The following is a 15,365-nucleotide window of genomic DNA, read 5'->3' as shown; positions in this document are numbered from 1 at the left end:
CTTTTGTCGCCCGATATTTGCTTAAGTCGAAAACTTGGAAAGGAGCCATCGCGGGGTCCGAACTAGGGCTAGCGCTACTACTCCGAGGCGGAGCATAGCTAATAACCACAAACAACCTGAATAGAATGCCTATATCATGATATGATGAAGCGAACTGTCTCGTACAGCTTCCTGGAATATAACCATTGTAGAATATGATACAACCTGGGGTCATGGAGGGATTTCTTCTGAGATAGCCTACTTCGGAATACCATGCATGATACATGAGTATGCGGCTTAGTCATTTAATTTATGCTGGTTATGCTTCTTATCGGCCGGCGCGTTCGCGTCGCGTCGCTCAATTGCAGTTCCATTAATGCCTTCATTTTACCCAGTTGTACAGCAAACCAGGTAGATGACGGAATCTTCTCCATTAAATCTTTCTTCCTTCGACCCTGCAATCCTCCTCCACTCCGAAGATCCCGACCTTCCCTCCCAATCCTTCTCCGACGAGTTCGAGGCGTTGAACGCGGTGCGGGAGGAAAAGACCCGCAACAAAGTCGTGATACAGCACCGAGCCTGGAATCTGTCTGATATCTTCCGCAGTGACGAGGACGTAAGACTGGGTGCGCTCTCTTTATATATAGAGATCTTGGATCTATAGCAAGATACGTTTCTTATACGCTTCCAGACACCCCCACGAGACCGCCAAAGAACTCTCGATTGCGCAGCGTGTTCTCCCCACTACGTGAACAAGCGTTTCCGTCCTCCCCGCCAAACTCCGAGATGCCTTTTATCTCTTCGCCCGTGGTATTTCCGCCAAGTGCGCCTTCTCCGGACTCACAGAAGCGGAAGAATGACGAGCAGTCGCAAGGGGCGGAGCCGAAACGGCCGAAGATCATGGGCGGGTTTCTGGATGACGACGACGACGACGATAATGACGGACTGGAGGCTTTCAATGAGGCGCAAATACATAGCCAGTTCGACATTCAGGAACAACTAATCGAGCTTCCTAAAGCTCCTCAACCTGCGCCGGAGCGGCAGAAGATCATGGGCGGGTTCTTGAATGACGATGATGACGACGACAGCGATGGATTGGAAGCTTTCAACGATGCGCAAGTCGGAAGTCAGATCGATATTCAGGAAGATCTTGTTGGGCTTTCTCAGATCTCGCAACCTCAACCTGCCGCTGGGTCGGCACCCGTCAACACTATACTCGAGCGCAGCACAATGGTTACAACTTATCAACCGCCGAAGAGATCATCTATATCGGTCCAGATCAAGACTTGCTTTGGAAAGACGTTGAATGTCCGTTTAAAGGAATCTAGCGCTCGGGTTTCTTACGAAAGACTCGTGGCTAGTCGGTCCACTACAGCTCCTGGAAGAGCCCAGAAGAGTTACTATGGAATTGATATCCATACCCTACTCAGCGAGTCCGCAAAAGAAATCAAAGCAGCCGAAGCGTCCAAGTCTGCTCCCGCTCCGGTTATACAACCATCAATCGAGGCTCCTATGGGCGATAAGCGGAGCAAAAGGCTCTCGACAGCCATGTGGACAGAAAAGTACCGTGCTCGCAAATACACCGAGCTCATCGGAGATGAGCGTACAAATCGATCTATCTTGCGTTGGCTTAGAGGATGGGATCCTATCGTCTACCCTGGCCTTGCCAGGGCTAAGCAGAAGAAGGTGAAGCATGACAATGATGAAGAGGAACGGCCTCACCGGAAGGTCTTGTTACTTTGTGGTCCGCCTGGTCTGGGAAAGACCACTCTAGCTCATGTTTGCGCGCGACAGGCTGGCTACGAGGTGTTGGAAATCAACGCAAGTGACGAGCGTAGTAGAGACGTTGTCAAAGGCAGAATTAGGGACGCCCTCGGCACAGAAAACGTTAAGGGAATGAATGTGGAAGTGGGCGAGCAGAAATTGCGCAAGGTCGGACGCCCTGTTTGCGTTGTTGTCGATGAAGTCGACGGAGTCGTTAGCGGATCTGGCGGATCTGGCGAAGGTGGTTTCATGAAGGCGTTGACTGACCTCGTGCTTCTGGACCAGAAGAACTCCGCACGCACGGCTGAGCAAGCCTCTGGCGGACGGAAAAAGAAGGGTGACAACTTCCGGTTCCTTCGTCCGCTGATTTTGGTCTGCAATGACGTGTACCATGCCAGTTTACGGCCACTTAGACAATCTTCTATTGCAGAGATAATCCACGTGCGGCAAGCACCACTGGAAAATGTAGTCTCTCGCATGAAGTCTATCTTCACGATTGAAGGCATCCCCACTGACAATGACGGAGTACGACGGCTCTGCGAAGCTTCCTGGGGCCTTGCAAAGAGGAAGCAACGCGGCGTGAGAAGCAGTGGTGCGGCAGAAGGTGACATCCGGAGTGTCCTGGTGGCAGCAGAATGGGTAGCTCACAAGCTCCGAAACGAAAGCTCTGCGTCTTTGCGGTTGACTCGAAACTGGCTGGAACAGCGGGTCCTCTCAGACCCTGGAGGTGGCTCGTTCTTCAAGGGTATGAACCGCGGCGGAGTGCGCGACATTGTGGATCGAGTTTTCACCGACGGGGCTGGATTCCCAGACGTACCTCTCGGCACCGAATCCTTCCAAGACCCGTATGATCGCTCAGCAACGGTTCCAGGAGACGTTGCCGGTATCAAAAAGCGCCACGCAATCAACAGACTCCGGGAGATGGTCGAAGCCAGCGGTGACCATGACCGCTGCACTTCCGAATGTTTCTCTGCATACCCTCTTCAACCCTATCAGGACGATAGTTACCTCACCAAGCCGAACGCTGCCTACGACTGGCTTCATTTCCACGACAGCATCTCTTCTCGGATATACTCAGCTCACGACTGGGAACTGGGTGCCTACCTCAGTCAAGCAACATCAGCCTTCCACCTTCTGTTCTCAACTCCTCAGGGTAGATCCCAGCCTCAGTACAAAGACGCAGACGAAGAAGAGGAAGAAGCACACCCCTTCTCCGGCCCACGAGCAGACTACGCAGCGTTCGAAGCAACCAAACAGAACCAGGCTATTCTGACTTCATTTCAATCCTCCTTTTCTGCTCCCCTCCTCCGTCTCTTCCGCTCACCTAATAATCTCGCCACCGAACTCATACCAAATGTCATCCGCATGCTCTCGCCAGACGTCAAACCCGTCATTGTCCGCGGCAGCGAACAAAAGAGCGTTGCAAGCGTGCGCAAGGAAAGCGAGCGCGCCCTCGTGCAGGCCGCCGTCCGCGTGATGACAGGATTGGGTGTGACGTTTGAGAAGGTCCGCATTGAGAACGAGGGCGGCGCTCATGGCGGCTGGGCATACCGCATGGAACCGTAAGCTGTCACTTCCTATCACTAGCCTATCTAATCTAACGTAACTAGGCCCCTCGACTCCCTCGTCACCTTCTCCAAAGCTCCGGGTCTTTCCTCAACGACAGCCCCCGTCCGCTACGCCGTCCGCCAAGTCCTCGACCAGGAATACCGCAAGGAGTCAATTCGCAAGAACTCCGAGGACCTTTCTTCCACCGGCTCAAAGAAGACAAATACGAAATCTACAACGAATAACCCTGCGGACGCTGCCAAGATCAAGTCTACCGCTGTGAAACGTGACTTCTTTGGCCGCATTATTGAGGAACAGGGGCCTTCGCCGCAAGAAGAGAAAGAACAAGCTTTGGCGAGAAAGGCGAGCTCCGCGCAGCAGGAGGCTTCAAATGCGGGGAGAAAGGTTTGGGTTACGTATCATGATGGGTTTTCAAATGCAGTTCGCAAGCCGATTTCGATGGCTGAGCTGTTGAGTGGATTGTAGATAATCATCACTACGCTATTTGATATTGGTATGGTGCTATGGCTGTGGAGTTTGCTTTATGCATATTGTATGTTTTTTGTGAGAGCGGGCGTTGTATAAAGCCTTCGAGTTACATATCATAAGTTATCTGATTCCATATTGCATCGTTTCACATAACGATGCCATGTCCAATGATTTCTGGAGAAGTGGACGCTGGGAACCTGAGGTTCTCCATCTGTTTCATATATCCCCCTTCTAAAGCCAATATCAGGGTCGTTGATGAAGCCAGGCAGTTGATAGGAGTTGTTAACTGTTTGTACTCCACCTAAGATGTGCGAAATCTTCCATCTTATCACGGTTCACTGCCTTCAATTCGTAATTCCTTGTCACAAGATATACCCGTTGGTGCTGAATCCGATCCACTGCGCTGTAATGGCGTATGGAGTCCGCATTCAAACGCTCATATATCCCTAACATGCAGATGAGTTAGTCATTCCGGAGCCTTACAGAGCAGGAAAGAGTCAACAACAGCTCTTCGATTGATACCACTGACTTCTTTTTCTTCTTGATCTCCACCGTCGGACGCCTCATATAGACGCACTTTCTGCTATTTCCGCTGTTTCCGCTCGGAGCCCTCTTGCGCATGTTCTCGGCTGTTGTTGCGTCGTCTTCATCTTCAGTGCTCGAAGTGTCATTGCTATCCTCACTGCTGTTTGTAGAGTCGGTCGACTCAGATTCTTGGCGCTGTATCTGCTGTTCTGCGAGGTCGACGACGTCAATACTGTGGGCAAGCACATTTCTGGAGACGACGACGAAGCTCATCATGTCTGGGTCTCGGCGGTCGATCTCTAGGACGATTCGTTCGTGGTAGCCCGGCTTGACTAGGGAATCGATGGGGATGGTTTGTTCAGAGTCTGAGATCATGGCTCAGGACTTCTCATGGGATTTTCAAGTAGGATATTTCTTCAGAAGCTAGAAGTGTTGTATTGAAGTGTTGTGAGATGATGAAGAATTTGAAGATGAGTGGAATGAGTTGATGGAGATGGTAGAAGTACTTATGTTGAAGAGCAAGCTGAGAAGCTGCCGCAATGCAGGTGAAAGAAGTGGCATGTTAAAGAAGATTTCACCTGAATCATTGTGTTATCCATGTGGAAAGAGACCTGGAGGGCTGTGTTGACGGTGAAAGCAGCAACTATACAACCGAGCCCTGATTGGCCAGTCCAATTCAGGCAGGAGCCCGTCTCAGCCTCAGGCCCCAATGCTGTCTTGGCATGGAAGCACTCCGCTCAGTCCCGTTCTCGTCCTCGGAGACATTATTTATAAGACTCCCCTCAATTGACCTCCCCCGGTCTTCGCCGCCCTCTATCTACCTTCGAACTGGGTCCCCCATCCAGTCTCTAATTCCATCTCTCTCCTCCCCTCAACCCACAATGTTCCGACCCGCATCGCGAGCGCTCCTCCGCGCCCCAGCACCAGCTGTCAACGTCGCGCGCGGTCCATCTCGCCGATTCATAAGCTCCAGTGCCTCGGGGCCCTCAAAGCCACGGAGCTGGAAGAACACCTTTGTCCGGGTCGGACTGGCCGTCGGTGCAGTCTACTACTACAACACGAGCAGCGTCTTCGCGGAGACCCCATCGCGTGCGTATCCAAAATCTCTTCCCGTCCCCAATGACGCAAGCTAATCGAGCCTCGGGATCCAGTCTCCTTCCGCAACAAGCCCCAGCCTCAATCCGATAATGAGAATCCCCTACCAACGCTCGACTCCGTCAAGCCCAAGAGCCGCGAGGAGAAGAAGGCTCCGGCTCCGGCTCCGGCTCCGTCTTCCGCACCCGCACCCGCCTCAACAGATGCCAGCGCACAGCCCGAGTCCGAGTCGCCTTTGAAATCCGCTGAAGAGCTAGAGGCCGAGGCGGACCAGCAGGCTGCGTTTAACCCGGAGACTGGCGAGATCAACTGGGACTGCCCGTGTCTCGGTGGCATGGCGTACGGGCCTTGCGGAGAAGAGTTCCGGGCTGCGTTTAGCTGTTTCGTTTACTCGGAGGAGGAGCCTAAGGGGATGGACTGCATTGATAAGTTCAAGTGCGTCTTCACCTAAACATCCTTATTCTATATCTTTCTGGGAGGGTACTTGCTAACGGCTTATCGCAGGGGCATGCAAGATTGCTTCCGCGCCCACCCTGAGCACTACGGCGCGGAACTTGAAGACGATGAGGAAGCTAGCGCTGCAAGCTCCGAGCAGCCTCTAACTACGGAAGTCGATGCCTCTGTCTCCCCGGCTTCTCAGGGCGCGATCGCCGAGACCGAGGAGGTTGTCCCTAAGGTCTGGCACGAGTCAGAAGCGGAGAAGAAGCCCGAGCAGCAGACGGAGAAATGAACGTGGAATCCCGGTCATCGGCGATCTACCTGACTGGAGAAGGATGCGCGCATATCTAAGAGAGTGCTAACATCCGTCTTCAATGTCCGTCCCACCAGAACCAGGCCCAAGCCTGCGACCTATCTACCTTCCCTACCTAGTTAGGTCATATCAGCATTATACTCATTTCATCCCATCATACTCCTCGTTAATCCTCCTCTCTGCTCTACTCGAATTTGTCTTTCTAGCCAATCTTGCTTTGCTTGACGTCGTCTTCTTCCTTTCCTATGTAACCACCCTACTCATGTACTTCTATGCACCGTTGCTGTTGTCGTTGGACGTGATATGACACAATCACGTTCTGTTAGGGGAGATAAAATAGATTTCTTATAGAGCGCATTTCTCCATCCTGGGTTTCAATTGTTGTAAGATGGCTCTAGTTCGAGGCATTGAATGCTTAAGTGGTTTGGAAGATGAATATCCGAGTGGATAAACATCGAGGCACTTCGAGTACCTTTACACCTCAATTGAGTAATATAAGCAGTACGGGGAATATGAATCAAATCGAGTTATCATTCTAAGGCATATTTTGATCGTATTTTAGTTGAGCGTGCAGACATGTAGCTGGTACTTCCCATTTCCCACTAGTTAGCATAATGCATGATGCACGTGTATATGATGTAGCTAGCTAATGCGGTCAGTCAACCCGGCCACGTTCATGTCCAAGGGCGAGACCAATAAAGCGGCTGACTAGGGGTCTTGACCGAAGGCGATAAGGCCCTGGCCATCCATCATGACTGGAATGGGCTCGCCGGAGGCTGAACTGGGAACCTTAGAAGTACTCGAACGGTAGCACTGTCTCTCTTTCTGAAGCTGAGCTAAGAGATCTTGACGCAAGCTTAGTGTCCGTCGTCCACGCGGTGATCCGACAGAGTAGAAGGACGTCGGGCTCAATCACCAGATTCCTGCTGTGACATAACGGGCTGCCTGGTAGACGGGCCTGTGACTAAACTCTCCCTTCGACTTCATGTCGGAGATCTCTCGGGCTCCGCAAGCACGCGAGTAAACTGACCGCTTGATTGCTTTCGCTCGTGCATATTGTGCGCTCGGACAAGGCCAAGAGGTCAGGAAAAATATCAGGCGTTCTTTAGGCGGCCATAATCGAGTCAATCGAACTGTCTGACATCGAGGTACGCTTCTGAAACTTTGCAGGACCCTACCAGTTCACGTCACTGAGTTGCAGCTTGCGGGAACGGAAAGCCGAGCGGTTCGCGCCCGACTTGTCCATCCTAGCAGGCGAGCGTTTCTCAACAGTTTCTATTTGTGACGACTTGTCAGATTGCGTTCTTTCTTATCTGATATTATATGGTCAGGTAGCGTAAAACTCACCTTCGGCACTGTCAGTCTCGTTGGTCATTTCGTAGTTCAGAACAAGGTTCTTAATCCGCTGCTGTTCCTCCCTATCGGCCTGCTGCTGGCTTCTCATGGCAACAGCAAAGGTCGAGTCAGATGGCAAATCGATAGTGCGGGTCTGCTGCTTGTTGCCTTTCTTGGTCATAAGAGAGAAAGCCATTGTATTGCCGGACGGCTGAGCAGGACGGACAGGCGCTGGGGCCGGAGCTGGGGTGGGGGCTGGGGCTGGCATTTCCACACCGGTGTCACGAGCAGCGCGCCGCATTGGTAGAGGAATATCAAATATGGCCTTGCGCTCGAACTTTCTAGACTCGACACTCTCGGCCATCATTTTTTCGAATTCACGATCGAACTCGGCTTCGGCCTCGGGGTCTCGCTCTTCCTCTTGACGCGTGACGAAGATCTGTTCTTCCTCCGATTCGCTGTCGTCATTGTGCTCGGCATTTGGGGACACCTATCTTATTAGCACGGATCTGTCAGTCAGACCAGATGACTTACATCCTCGTCACTCTCCTCTCCTTCATCCTCAGCTTCCGGAATGGCGTCTTCCTCCAAGTCATCGTCCGACGCGCTATCCTCGGATTCTTCCTCGGGTTCGGGCTTCTCTTCTTGCGGCTTGAAATTCTGGGCCACTGCTTCTCCAAAAATGCGGCTAGCTTCGTCAAGGTCGTTAACTAGGGTCCACTGTGGGCGTGTCAGGGAATATGTCTCTTGGACGAGGAAATCGATGTCCATGGGCAGTGGGTCTTTGGTGCAGATGTAGTACTGTACTATTAGCTATAAACTTCACATGCCAGAGAGACGAGCTTACTTGGAAGAACTTCAAGAAAAAGTCTAGCTTCTTCTTTGCAGATCCACGGTCGAAACAATGACCACACGTATCCAGGAGCTGACAGATTAGACGTATACGGAAGAAGTCGTCTGGAAGATCCAGCATGTTGATCTTGCCTGGCATCGGCGTACCGCCTTCTACATAAAAGTTAGTAAAGACAACCCCAGATGTTTCAAATAAAACACACCATGACCGTATGTGACAATTCGATATAACGTATCGAAGATCACAGGGGAGTCGATCATCTTATAGTTGTACAACTCTCCAAGGTACTTAACCTCCGCGATCCGCTTCTGGTTGAACTTGAAATCATTTTGCTCAAGACCAAGCGTGATATATTCCAGAATGTTGTCGACGATGCCAATAACAAAGCCTTGGTGGTAGCGGTAGAGAGCACCGACAAGGATTGCAAGTAGATGGATGCTGCCATACTTGACTTTGGCCGGCTTGCTGAAAACACGCTCCAGGATAAAGACCACCTCGTCCTCCTCCCAGTGAAGCTTGCGAACTGATTTCAGAACTCTGGTATAGTTTCGCTTGTTCATATCTAGATAGATGAGCTTTCGAATGTAAGATTCCATAGGCGTCCTCTCCTTCTGCTGGATGGCGGGCCGTTGAGGTGGATCAACATAGTACACAGCATTCTCGATGATCATGCGCTCTTGCTGGCCTAGGTGCTGAACTGTTTTCTTTCTTCCAAGTGTCTCAAGGAAGGATGCCATTCGGGGTGACGTATCCGGGTTTCGAAACAAATATCGCCCGCAGTTCTCCAGAAGGTGGCCGATAATCTCGATGTTCATGCGAGAGAAGTCGTCCAGAGAAACTTTGAAGCAGTGGAAGATAATATGCTCGGGAACAACTCCGAACTTGGTCAACTCCGCAAGGTAACGAATATTGCTCATCCGCACCTGGCCAAGGAATTCCTTGGACTTGCGGCGCTGAAGACTGCGGAACTCCTCGTCGAGATAAGTAGTCAATCCTTGAGGGATGTCCGGCATATATTGTCCGAGGGTAGCAATAAGACGTGAGTACAATGGCAGAAGATCAATGCGACCCTTCGGAATGTCAGAAATAGCCTTCACAAGTCTGTTCCTAGAGGCTTTGGAGTTGAGAAAGCAGAAATCTAGCGCCATCTGGTCGACTTGGTCTTTGGTCTGCAAATCAGGCAGTTTGGCCAGAAGCGCGTCCACCTGGGCTCCGACAGTCTTGCTCACAATGGCCATAGACTGGTCATCAGCTTCGGCGGCCTTCTCGTCTGGGGTCTGTGTCTGCAGCTCGCCTTTTTCATTTGAGTCAGGGCCAGCTTCACCTTCCTTCTTCTTCGTCGGTTCGCCAGATTCGGTTTTCTTCTTCTTCCCATCATCTAAGAGAACAGCCGGAACTTTGCCTTTGAGGTCCACAAGATTCTCATAGAAGCGTCGCTCCTCTTCGTCCTCCCAGATACCAGCCCCTTCTCCCTGTCCCCGAAGGTACTCTGAAGTCTTCACGAGACCGATCCCACCGCTTGATGTAGGGTCTAAAGTTTCCTGTGCGGCTAAAGCTGGCATCTCGACACCCAAGATCTCGCAAAGTATCTGCGTATTCGCAACCAACTTCTCCAGCGATTTGGTCTGTCTCTCAAAGTTGGCCTGCCTGTCTTCGAATATTTCACCACTCTTGACATAGGCTTCTGTATTGCGCCGGCTCTGTGCGGTGAGCGCCTTCTGGTCGCGCATAACATGCGCCTTGACGTCCTCCAAATATCGGTTCAGGATACTTTTGAAACGAAGCTGGACCTTCTCCGGGGTAAGTGGCGCGTCATCCTCGGCGTTCGCCTCGTCACCATTCTGAGTCTCAACAGGCGTAGTCGTCGTCGCTCCGTCAGCCTCAACCGTCTTTCGACCATCTTCGACGGCCTTGACACCTAAAATGTCCCAGCTAAAGCTCTTCGCGAATAGCACGGCCAGCGGCAAATTGGAATGATCACGGTCATGACCAAGAAGATCCTTCAAAACCTCCAATGGGAACGGCTCCGGCTCTTTGTCACCATTTACATTTCTGTTTCTCGACACGCCATCAGCCACTTTGTTGCCCAATCCGACTGCAGCATCTTTGCCTTTTGCTCCGACATCCTCCGGTCGCTCAACATCGTCAAGGGTCCGCAGTACGCCAACCAGCCACAATTCCGTCACAACTTTCAGCAAGACTCGGTGGCGAGACAGTCTCTCCTTCTCTTCGCGTTCACGCAGTTCCTGGCTGAGAGCTTTCAACTGGCTTTTATCCGGTGAACTGAGACCTCGACCGAGCAGCCATCCAATCTGTCGGGTGAACTCCGCCGGTCCGAATCGCTGATGCAGGGCGCTAGCGATTTCAACACCGGCCGCGATCTCTCCGGGCGACTTGAGTCTGCAAAGGCCCTCGTAGCATGCCGATATGATTTCCGAAAGATACTTGTGGAGTGATAACGTGCGGATGTCGGTTGAAAGGCTCTGTTGAGCGGCGGCATTGATTCCAGTGCGGAGGCGCTTGATGAAAGCCGTGTTCTTCTTCAGCGACGAGTCGAGCGATTTGCTGACGGGAAATATATCTAGTTGGACGTCACCGATTAGAGACCTGAGTGAGGGGACGGGATGACGGGGAAACACTACCAGTTTCGCCTGCCCAAGCCTGCTCATTAAGAAGACGGATCTCCCCTGTAGTTTACATCTCATTAGATATCGGAACAACAACACCAATAATCGCCATCACTTAGAGCAGACTCACGCTTTCTCTGCCGATCCATCTCTTACCGCCCGGTTGTAGCGTAGCAATCCCCGCGGTGACGAATTCAGCTGTTGTGTAGTGGTTTTAAGAAATCGGAACGGAGAGCGTGGAGATGACTTGAACGCCACATTGGGGAGAATCAAGCAGGAAGAAAGGCGCCACGTCTGGGTTCGCCGGAGACAAGTGTTGGCAAGTCAAGGGATGTTGCACGGTGCTGCTGAAAAGCCGTGGGGAGAATTGCGGGCAATGGCGAAGGCGGCGAAGTGCATCCCAGTGCTGGCCAATCTCCGTCACTTACCTCCATCCTCCACCATCTCCTCTTCGCTTCACTTTTACCATCTATCCTTCACTCTGAGACATCCTTATGAAAGCAGAATTATGGCTTGAAGATATTGGAACACAAATCTCAAGTAATCCAAATCCTAATTGCCCTACCTGAATAATACCACAAGCTCCCATCCATTGGAAACGCAAACCATGCCCCAACACGCCGAAGTTTGAACTACTAATGGCAATAAACTACCAGCAGCATTCAATATCCTCAGGTCCGGGGCTATGGTCGTGCGATACCTGACGAATCTTGAACTGCAGTTGCAAGCCCTAATCTATACGCGACAACTTGGCAGGCACACCGAGATTACCTTCAACCACGACCGCAACCTGATCACAACCATGCCCAAGCGCTCATTTCACAACAATCGCATGTTGCCGACATCGAACGTCACTTCCGTCCTCTTCCAGCGCGCCCCAAGTCCTCCGCATACCATCCGTTCAACATCAAGCCTATCCGCCATCATCACTAAATACTGCTAAGCCCGCCAGAAAGTCGACGATCATTGTGACGGTAATACGAAAGGAGACAATACCTAAATTCTTTGCTGGATCTGCGCATACGAACCGACGCATACATCTTCGCCTGCATGAAATATACCGCAATGACGCAACGCCGCAACAACCCTAGAACCGCGCCTCTTTGCTATATACTTAAGAGTCAATTTTTCGTCTGGTCCGAATCAGCCAGTTTCTTCAATCTCGCGCTTCTCGCGCCCGATATATTGGGCTATCAGCTAAGGAGGTAAGGCCAAACCCACATCAACCGACTCCATTCACGACGATATAGCACACTTTGCCGAAGGCTGCCACCTGCCGCTCATAACAGCAATATGCATCTATCATGCCCTTCCGTGTCCGAGGGACCAGCCCGTATCGTCATCATTCATCTATAGTGTAGACAGTTCAACAACGCCCGGTCTTGTAGATCTGCCTTTCAGCCCCCAGACCACCCAAGTACACTGCGGCATGGCTTATCTCTCTCTCTGGGCGTACTGTAGATTGCTCAAAGGTAAAGTATTCGATTAGCCGAGCCGTATATCCTCTTAAGTCTATTCTGATATATACCGTTTTCAATACGAACCACTTCAGGTCGATACAGGTTCTACTCATATAGCTGGATCACCCTTTGTATTACTATCATCTGCCTTCATCTGATCTTATTTCAACTCTCATCAACACTTAAAAGGATTTCGTGCGCTCGCTTCTTGCTGGAGCAGGCGAACTATAGAATCACGTGCCCTGACCAGGACCCCGCTTATGTAATCCTATACTACATAACCCTAACTTATGCCAGTTCTAGTATCGACATGCCTTGAATCTTGTTGCTTGTCAAGTTATTGCAGAAGCGTAAGGGGAGGAGATAATCCCTTGGATCTTAAATGCTCCTAGAGCTTCATAAAGTCCTTTCTATGACTAAATCCCGAGAGTTTTGCGTTGAGTTGGTTTCATATCGAAACTAAAATGAACGAGGGACAAGGTCATAGCTCAGAAGGTAATGCTTTTATTCCATCAAAGGTAACATATGAATCATAAGTGTCCAAAATAATGAGTACATGATGCTTAAGAAGCATCTCCATGATCGGTGACGTCGAACAATAACTGTACAGCCAGGTTCATAAGCTGGCATTGTACATACAGGACAAGCTACCCCTGGTTGAAGAGTAACAAGTAAACAAGAGCGAACCAGACCTCCATACATCATACACCTTCATTTAAAAACGTAATAAAGTCAGACTGGGTATGCCACGCCACGCTATGCAGTCCTTTAGACAGGAACAAAGAGGGAATCGAAAAAGAACCCAAAACACTGAGGTAAGTATGTACTGAGAACAGAATCATATGTCGGGGTATTAATATTATTGAATTTTCTGATATTCATTTCGGTTTGCGCCAGAAATATTGCTGTTCGAGTTAGCCGAGCCATAGCCAAGTCAGCAAGAGGAGGCATATACCTTATGTTGCTTCCGACAGTTGCGGAGGCCAGGCTTCCGCAGATCTGTGACGACAGCTTCACGACGCATCTGATCATCATCGAAATCAGGGATGTAATAGTACTCGGCCTCGAGGGGCTTCCCAGCAGCATCCTTGCCTTCGCGCGCAACCTTGCCGATACATTTGGTTGAATCTAAGATTGACCGGATCTCATCTCTTGAAGGTCCGTGGCGTGAGCGGCTGTCGGCCTTCCATAAAGAAGCGGGAAGGTTGTCGAGGATGGTTGAGAACGGGGTAGATGACAGACGTGAGAAAGCAAGCTGGTTGACGGCGTGGTTCTGAACATGCTCAGCATCCTCATCCAAGACTGCCGGTTTCTTTTCCTCTTCAGTCGGTTCCACGACCTTTGAAGGCTGTTTTGGAGATGTGGGCTGGAGGTGAGCACGAGGGCGTGTGGGCCGAAGGGGGGAATCGTCGGCGGAAAACGAGGCCATACGAGGCAGCAGGTTATCACCAAATGGTCCGAAGGAATGAATGATTGGGTCGTTCTCCTCGTCATGGTCAGACAATTCTTCAGGCTTACTCAGGTCGCTCAGATCACTGGACTGCGAGCTCTGCAAAAGAGACGCTACACTGGACGATGACTTCAACGCGTCATCAGGGTTGACGCAGCGGACGGGAGAGCCTTCATCTTCATACACAACCACTGCGTTCCTGGAGCGAGTTGGGGTGAACATAGGCGACGACGGAGGGATCATGGACTTCACGGCGGGCGATGGAGAGACCGGAGACGCGAGGCGTTGACGTTCAGCACCTGGGCTATCTTGTAGACTACGGTGAGCTTGCTTCCTTCGTGTTGGCGTGACCTCCTCCCAGGTTTGCTCCGAGTCAGTAGACGCATCTTCCTTTCTATCACCGCGGGGCCATTGGACCAAGACGCGGCATTCAGAGACATCAATCATGATATCTTCATCCTTGATATCCGACGTGAAGGTTTTGCCCTTGGCCAATTCATATTTCTTTCCCTGGCAGTGAACCTTGATCCCGTTCCAACCCAAGCACAGTATCTCTACCCTATCTCGATCGAACGGATTGGGAGCGGGCTTGTACGTAGCTTCGACGTGGACCCTGGAGATCATTCTGTTGGCAGCGAGCTGGTACTGGCATGACAGACTGGATCGTCCCATTTTGATCGTTTCGCCAGTTTCAGGGAGCATCAGGGTGGGAACCGTGGACAGAGGGGTTCGTTCGGAGAATGTAGAGCTCAGGTTATGGCGTGACGAGCTGCGAGGCAGTGCCATCCTTGGGGGCGAGGACGACATGATATGGGTGGACGAGGTCGGGACGGGAGTAGGATAGGTTGAGATAGCACGGTCATCGTCGCGAGCCACACGCTTCTGCGGTCGAGGAAGAGACGGGGACGAGCTCAATGGCTCAAAAGCAGGCAGTAGGGAGGCCGGACGCTTCACGCCTGTCAGAGGAGCATTTGAGATGCTCCTTGGAGGAGACGACTCCATGATAGATAGCACGTCTCGACGACGACGGCGGCGAGCTTGGGGTTTCCTGGGCAGCTATAGAGTAAAGAGGGCGAGACTCAATTGAGTTCGCGTAAAATGCACGGCAGGGGCTCTACTCTATCACGAGAGGAAAAAAGACAGGCAGAAGGAGAGACAGGACGTGACGCTCGTGGAGGACGAGAAGGAAGGAAGAGCCCTGAAGCTTCCCTCCCCAAGGTGACGACTAGGTAGGAGGTTGGGGAGACACGAGACGAACGAGTCTACAGGAAAGAATGAAAAGGGCACTGGGGAGAAAAAGGGAGGAGGATGGTGCGTAGTGGAATGAGAATGCCCTGACGGAACTGCCAGCGCGGAAATGCACGCTTACAAGCTCGAGAAATCGAGACGCGTTCGATAGGCGCCGGCCCAGCTCCACCTTCAACCTCGCGCATCCCACACCCTGACCGTCAGGAACTATGCATCAAACTGCATATCTGGGGATGATTGA

The 15,365-nt window shown here is 51.4% G+C and overlaps 4 protein-coding genes across 4 annotated transcripts; 2 read left to right on the top strand and 2 right to left on the bottom strand.

Annotated features, from left to right (window-relative positions):
* Window positions 1-394: 394 nt before the first annotated feature.
* On the top strand, window positions 395-3,982 carry BDW74DRAFT_185257 (putative sister chromatid cohesion factor (Chl12); the record flags this gene model as incomplete). Its single annotated transcript, XM_073731012.1, has 4 exons — window positions 395-605; window positions 671-959; window positions 1,107-3,305; window positions 3,354-3,982. 4 exons carry the CDS (start codon window positions 395-397, stop codon window positions 3,775-3,777), a joined length of 3,123 nt encoding a protein of 1,040 aa, XP_073583913.1. The 3' UTR covers window positions 3,778-3,982.
* Window positions 3,983-5,081: 1,099 nt separating this feature from the next.
* On the top strand, window positions 5,082-6,683 carry BDW74DRAFT_153188 (coiled-coil-helix-coiled-coil-helix domain-containing protein). Its single transcript, XM_073724479.1, has 3 exons — window positions 5,082-5,394; window positions 5,457-5,835; window positions 5,905-6,683. Exons 1-3 carry the CDS (start codon window positions 5,187-5,189, stop codon window positions 6,128-6,130), a joined length of 813 nt encoding a protein of 270 aa, XP_073583912.1. The 5' UTR covers window positions 5,082-5,186; the 3' UTR covers window positions 6,131-6,683.
* BDW74DRAFT_20111 (regulator of nonsense transcripts 2) lies at window positions 6,668-11,202 on the bottom strand. Its single transcript, XM_073732184.1, has 7 exons — window positions 11,097-11,202; window positions 10,982-11,026; window positions 8,542-10,920; window positions 8,334-8,491; window positions 8,021-8,287; window positions 7,499-7,976; window positions 6,668-7,426 (listed from the first exon to the last, which is right to left on the bottom strand). The coding sequence occupies exons 1-7, from the start codon at window positions 11,113-11,115 to the stop codon at window positions 7,326-7,328; spliced, it is 3,447 nt and encodes a 1,148-aa protein (XP_073583911.1). The 5' UTR covers window positions 11,116-11,202; the 3' UTR covers window positions 6,668-7,325.
* A 1,699-nt stretch (window positions 11,203-12,901) lies between these two features.
* fhdA (putative transcription factor Tos4) lies at window positions 12,902-14,385 on the bottom strand. The gene is made up of 2 exons (XM_073724478.1): window positions 13,382-14,385; window positions 12,902-13,331 (listed from the first exon to the last, which is right to left on the bottom strand). Exons 1-2 carry the CDS (start codon window positions 14,321-14,323, stop codon window positions 13,305-13,307), a joined length of 969 nt encoding a protein of 322 aa, XP_073583910.1. The 5' UTR covers window positions 14,324-14,385; the 3' UTR covers window positions 12,902-13,304.
* Between the last annotated feature and the right edge of the window lie 980 nt (window positions 14,386-15,365).

The sequence above is a fragment of the Aspergillus multicolor genome, assembly GCF_047715735.1.
Source record: "Aspergillus multicolor strain CBS 133.54 unplaced genomic scaffold BDW74scaffold_12, whole genome shotgun sequence".
NCBI lineage: Eukaryota > Fungi > Ascomycota > Eurotiomycetes > Eurotiales > Aspergillaceae > Aspergillus > Aspergillus multicolor.
Note: the sequence above shows the minus strand (reverse complement) of the source record. Positions and strands in the feature narration are given on the sequence as shown.

What these genes read in the sequence shown, in the direction of transcription:
- BDW74DRAFT_20111 (XM_073732184.1), bottom strand. An exon ending in GGCTTGGGCAGGCGAAACTG is followed by an intron (nt 10,921 to 10,981) that starts GTAGTGTTTCCC and finishes ACGTCCAACTAG; the next exon opens with ATATATTTCCCGTCAGCAAA. An exon ending in GAGAGGAGAGTGACGAGGAT is followed by an intron (nt 7,977 to 8,020) that starts GTAAGTCATCTG and finishes CTAATAAGATAG; the next exon opens with GTGTCCCCAAATGCCGAGCA.
- BDW74DRAFT_153188 (XM_073724479.1), top strand. Translation starts at nt 5,187, where the DNA reads ATGTTCCGACCCGCATCGCGAGCGCTCCTCCGCGCCCCAGCACCAGCT. An exon ending in CTTCGCGGAGACCCCATCGC is followed by an intron (nt 5,395 to 5,456) that starts GTGCGTATCCAA and finishes CTCGGGATCCAG; the next exon opens with TCTCCTTCCGCAACAAGCCC. An exon ending in GACTGCATTGATAAGTTCAA is followed by an intron (nt 5,836 to 5,904) that starts GTGCGTCTTCAC and finishes GGCTTATCGCAG; the next exon opens with GGGCATGCAAGATTGCTTCC.
- fhdA (XM_073724478.1), bottom strand. Translation starts at nt 14,323, where the DNA reads ATGATTGATGTCTCTGAATGCCGCGTCTTGGTCCAATGGCCCCGCGGT. An exon ending in ACTGTCGGAAGCAACATAAG is followed by an intron (nt 13,332 to 13,381) that starts GTATATGCCTCC and finishes TAACTCGAACAG; the next exon opens with CAATATTTCTGGCGCAAACC.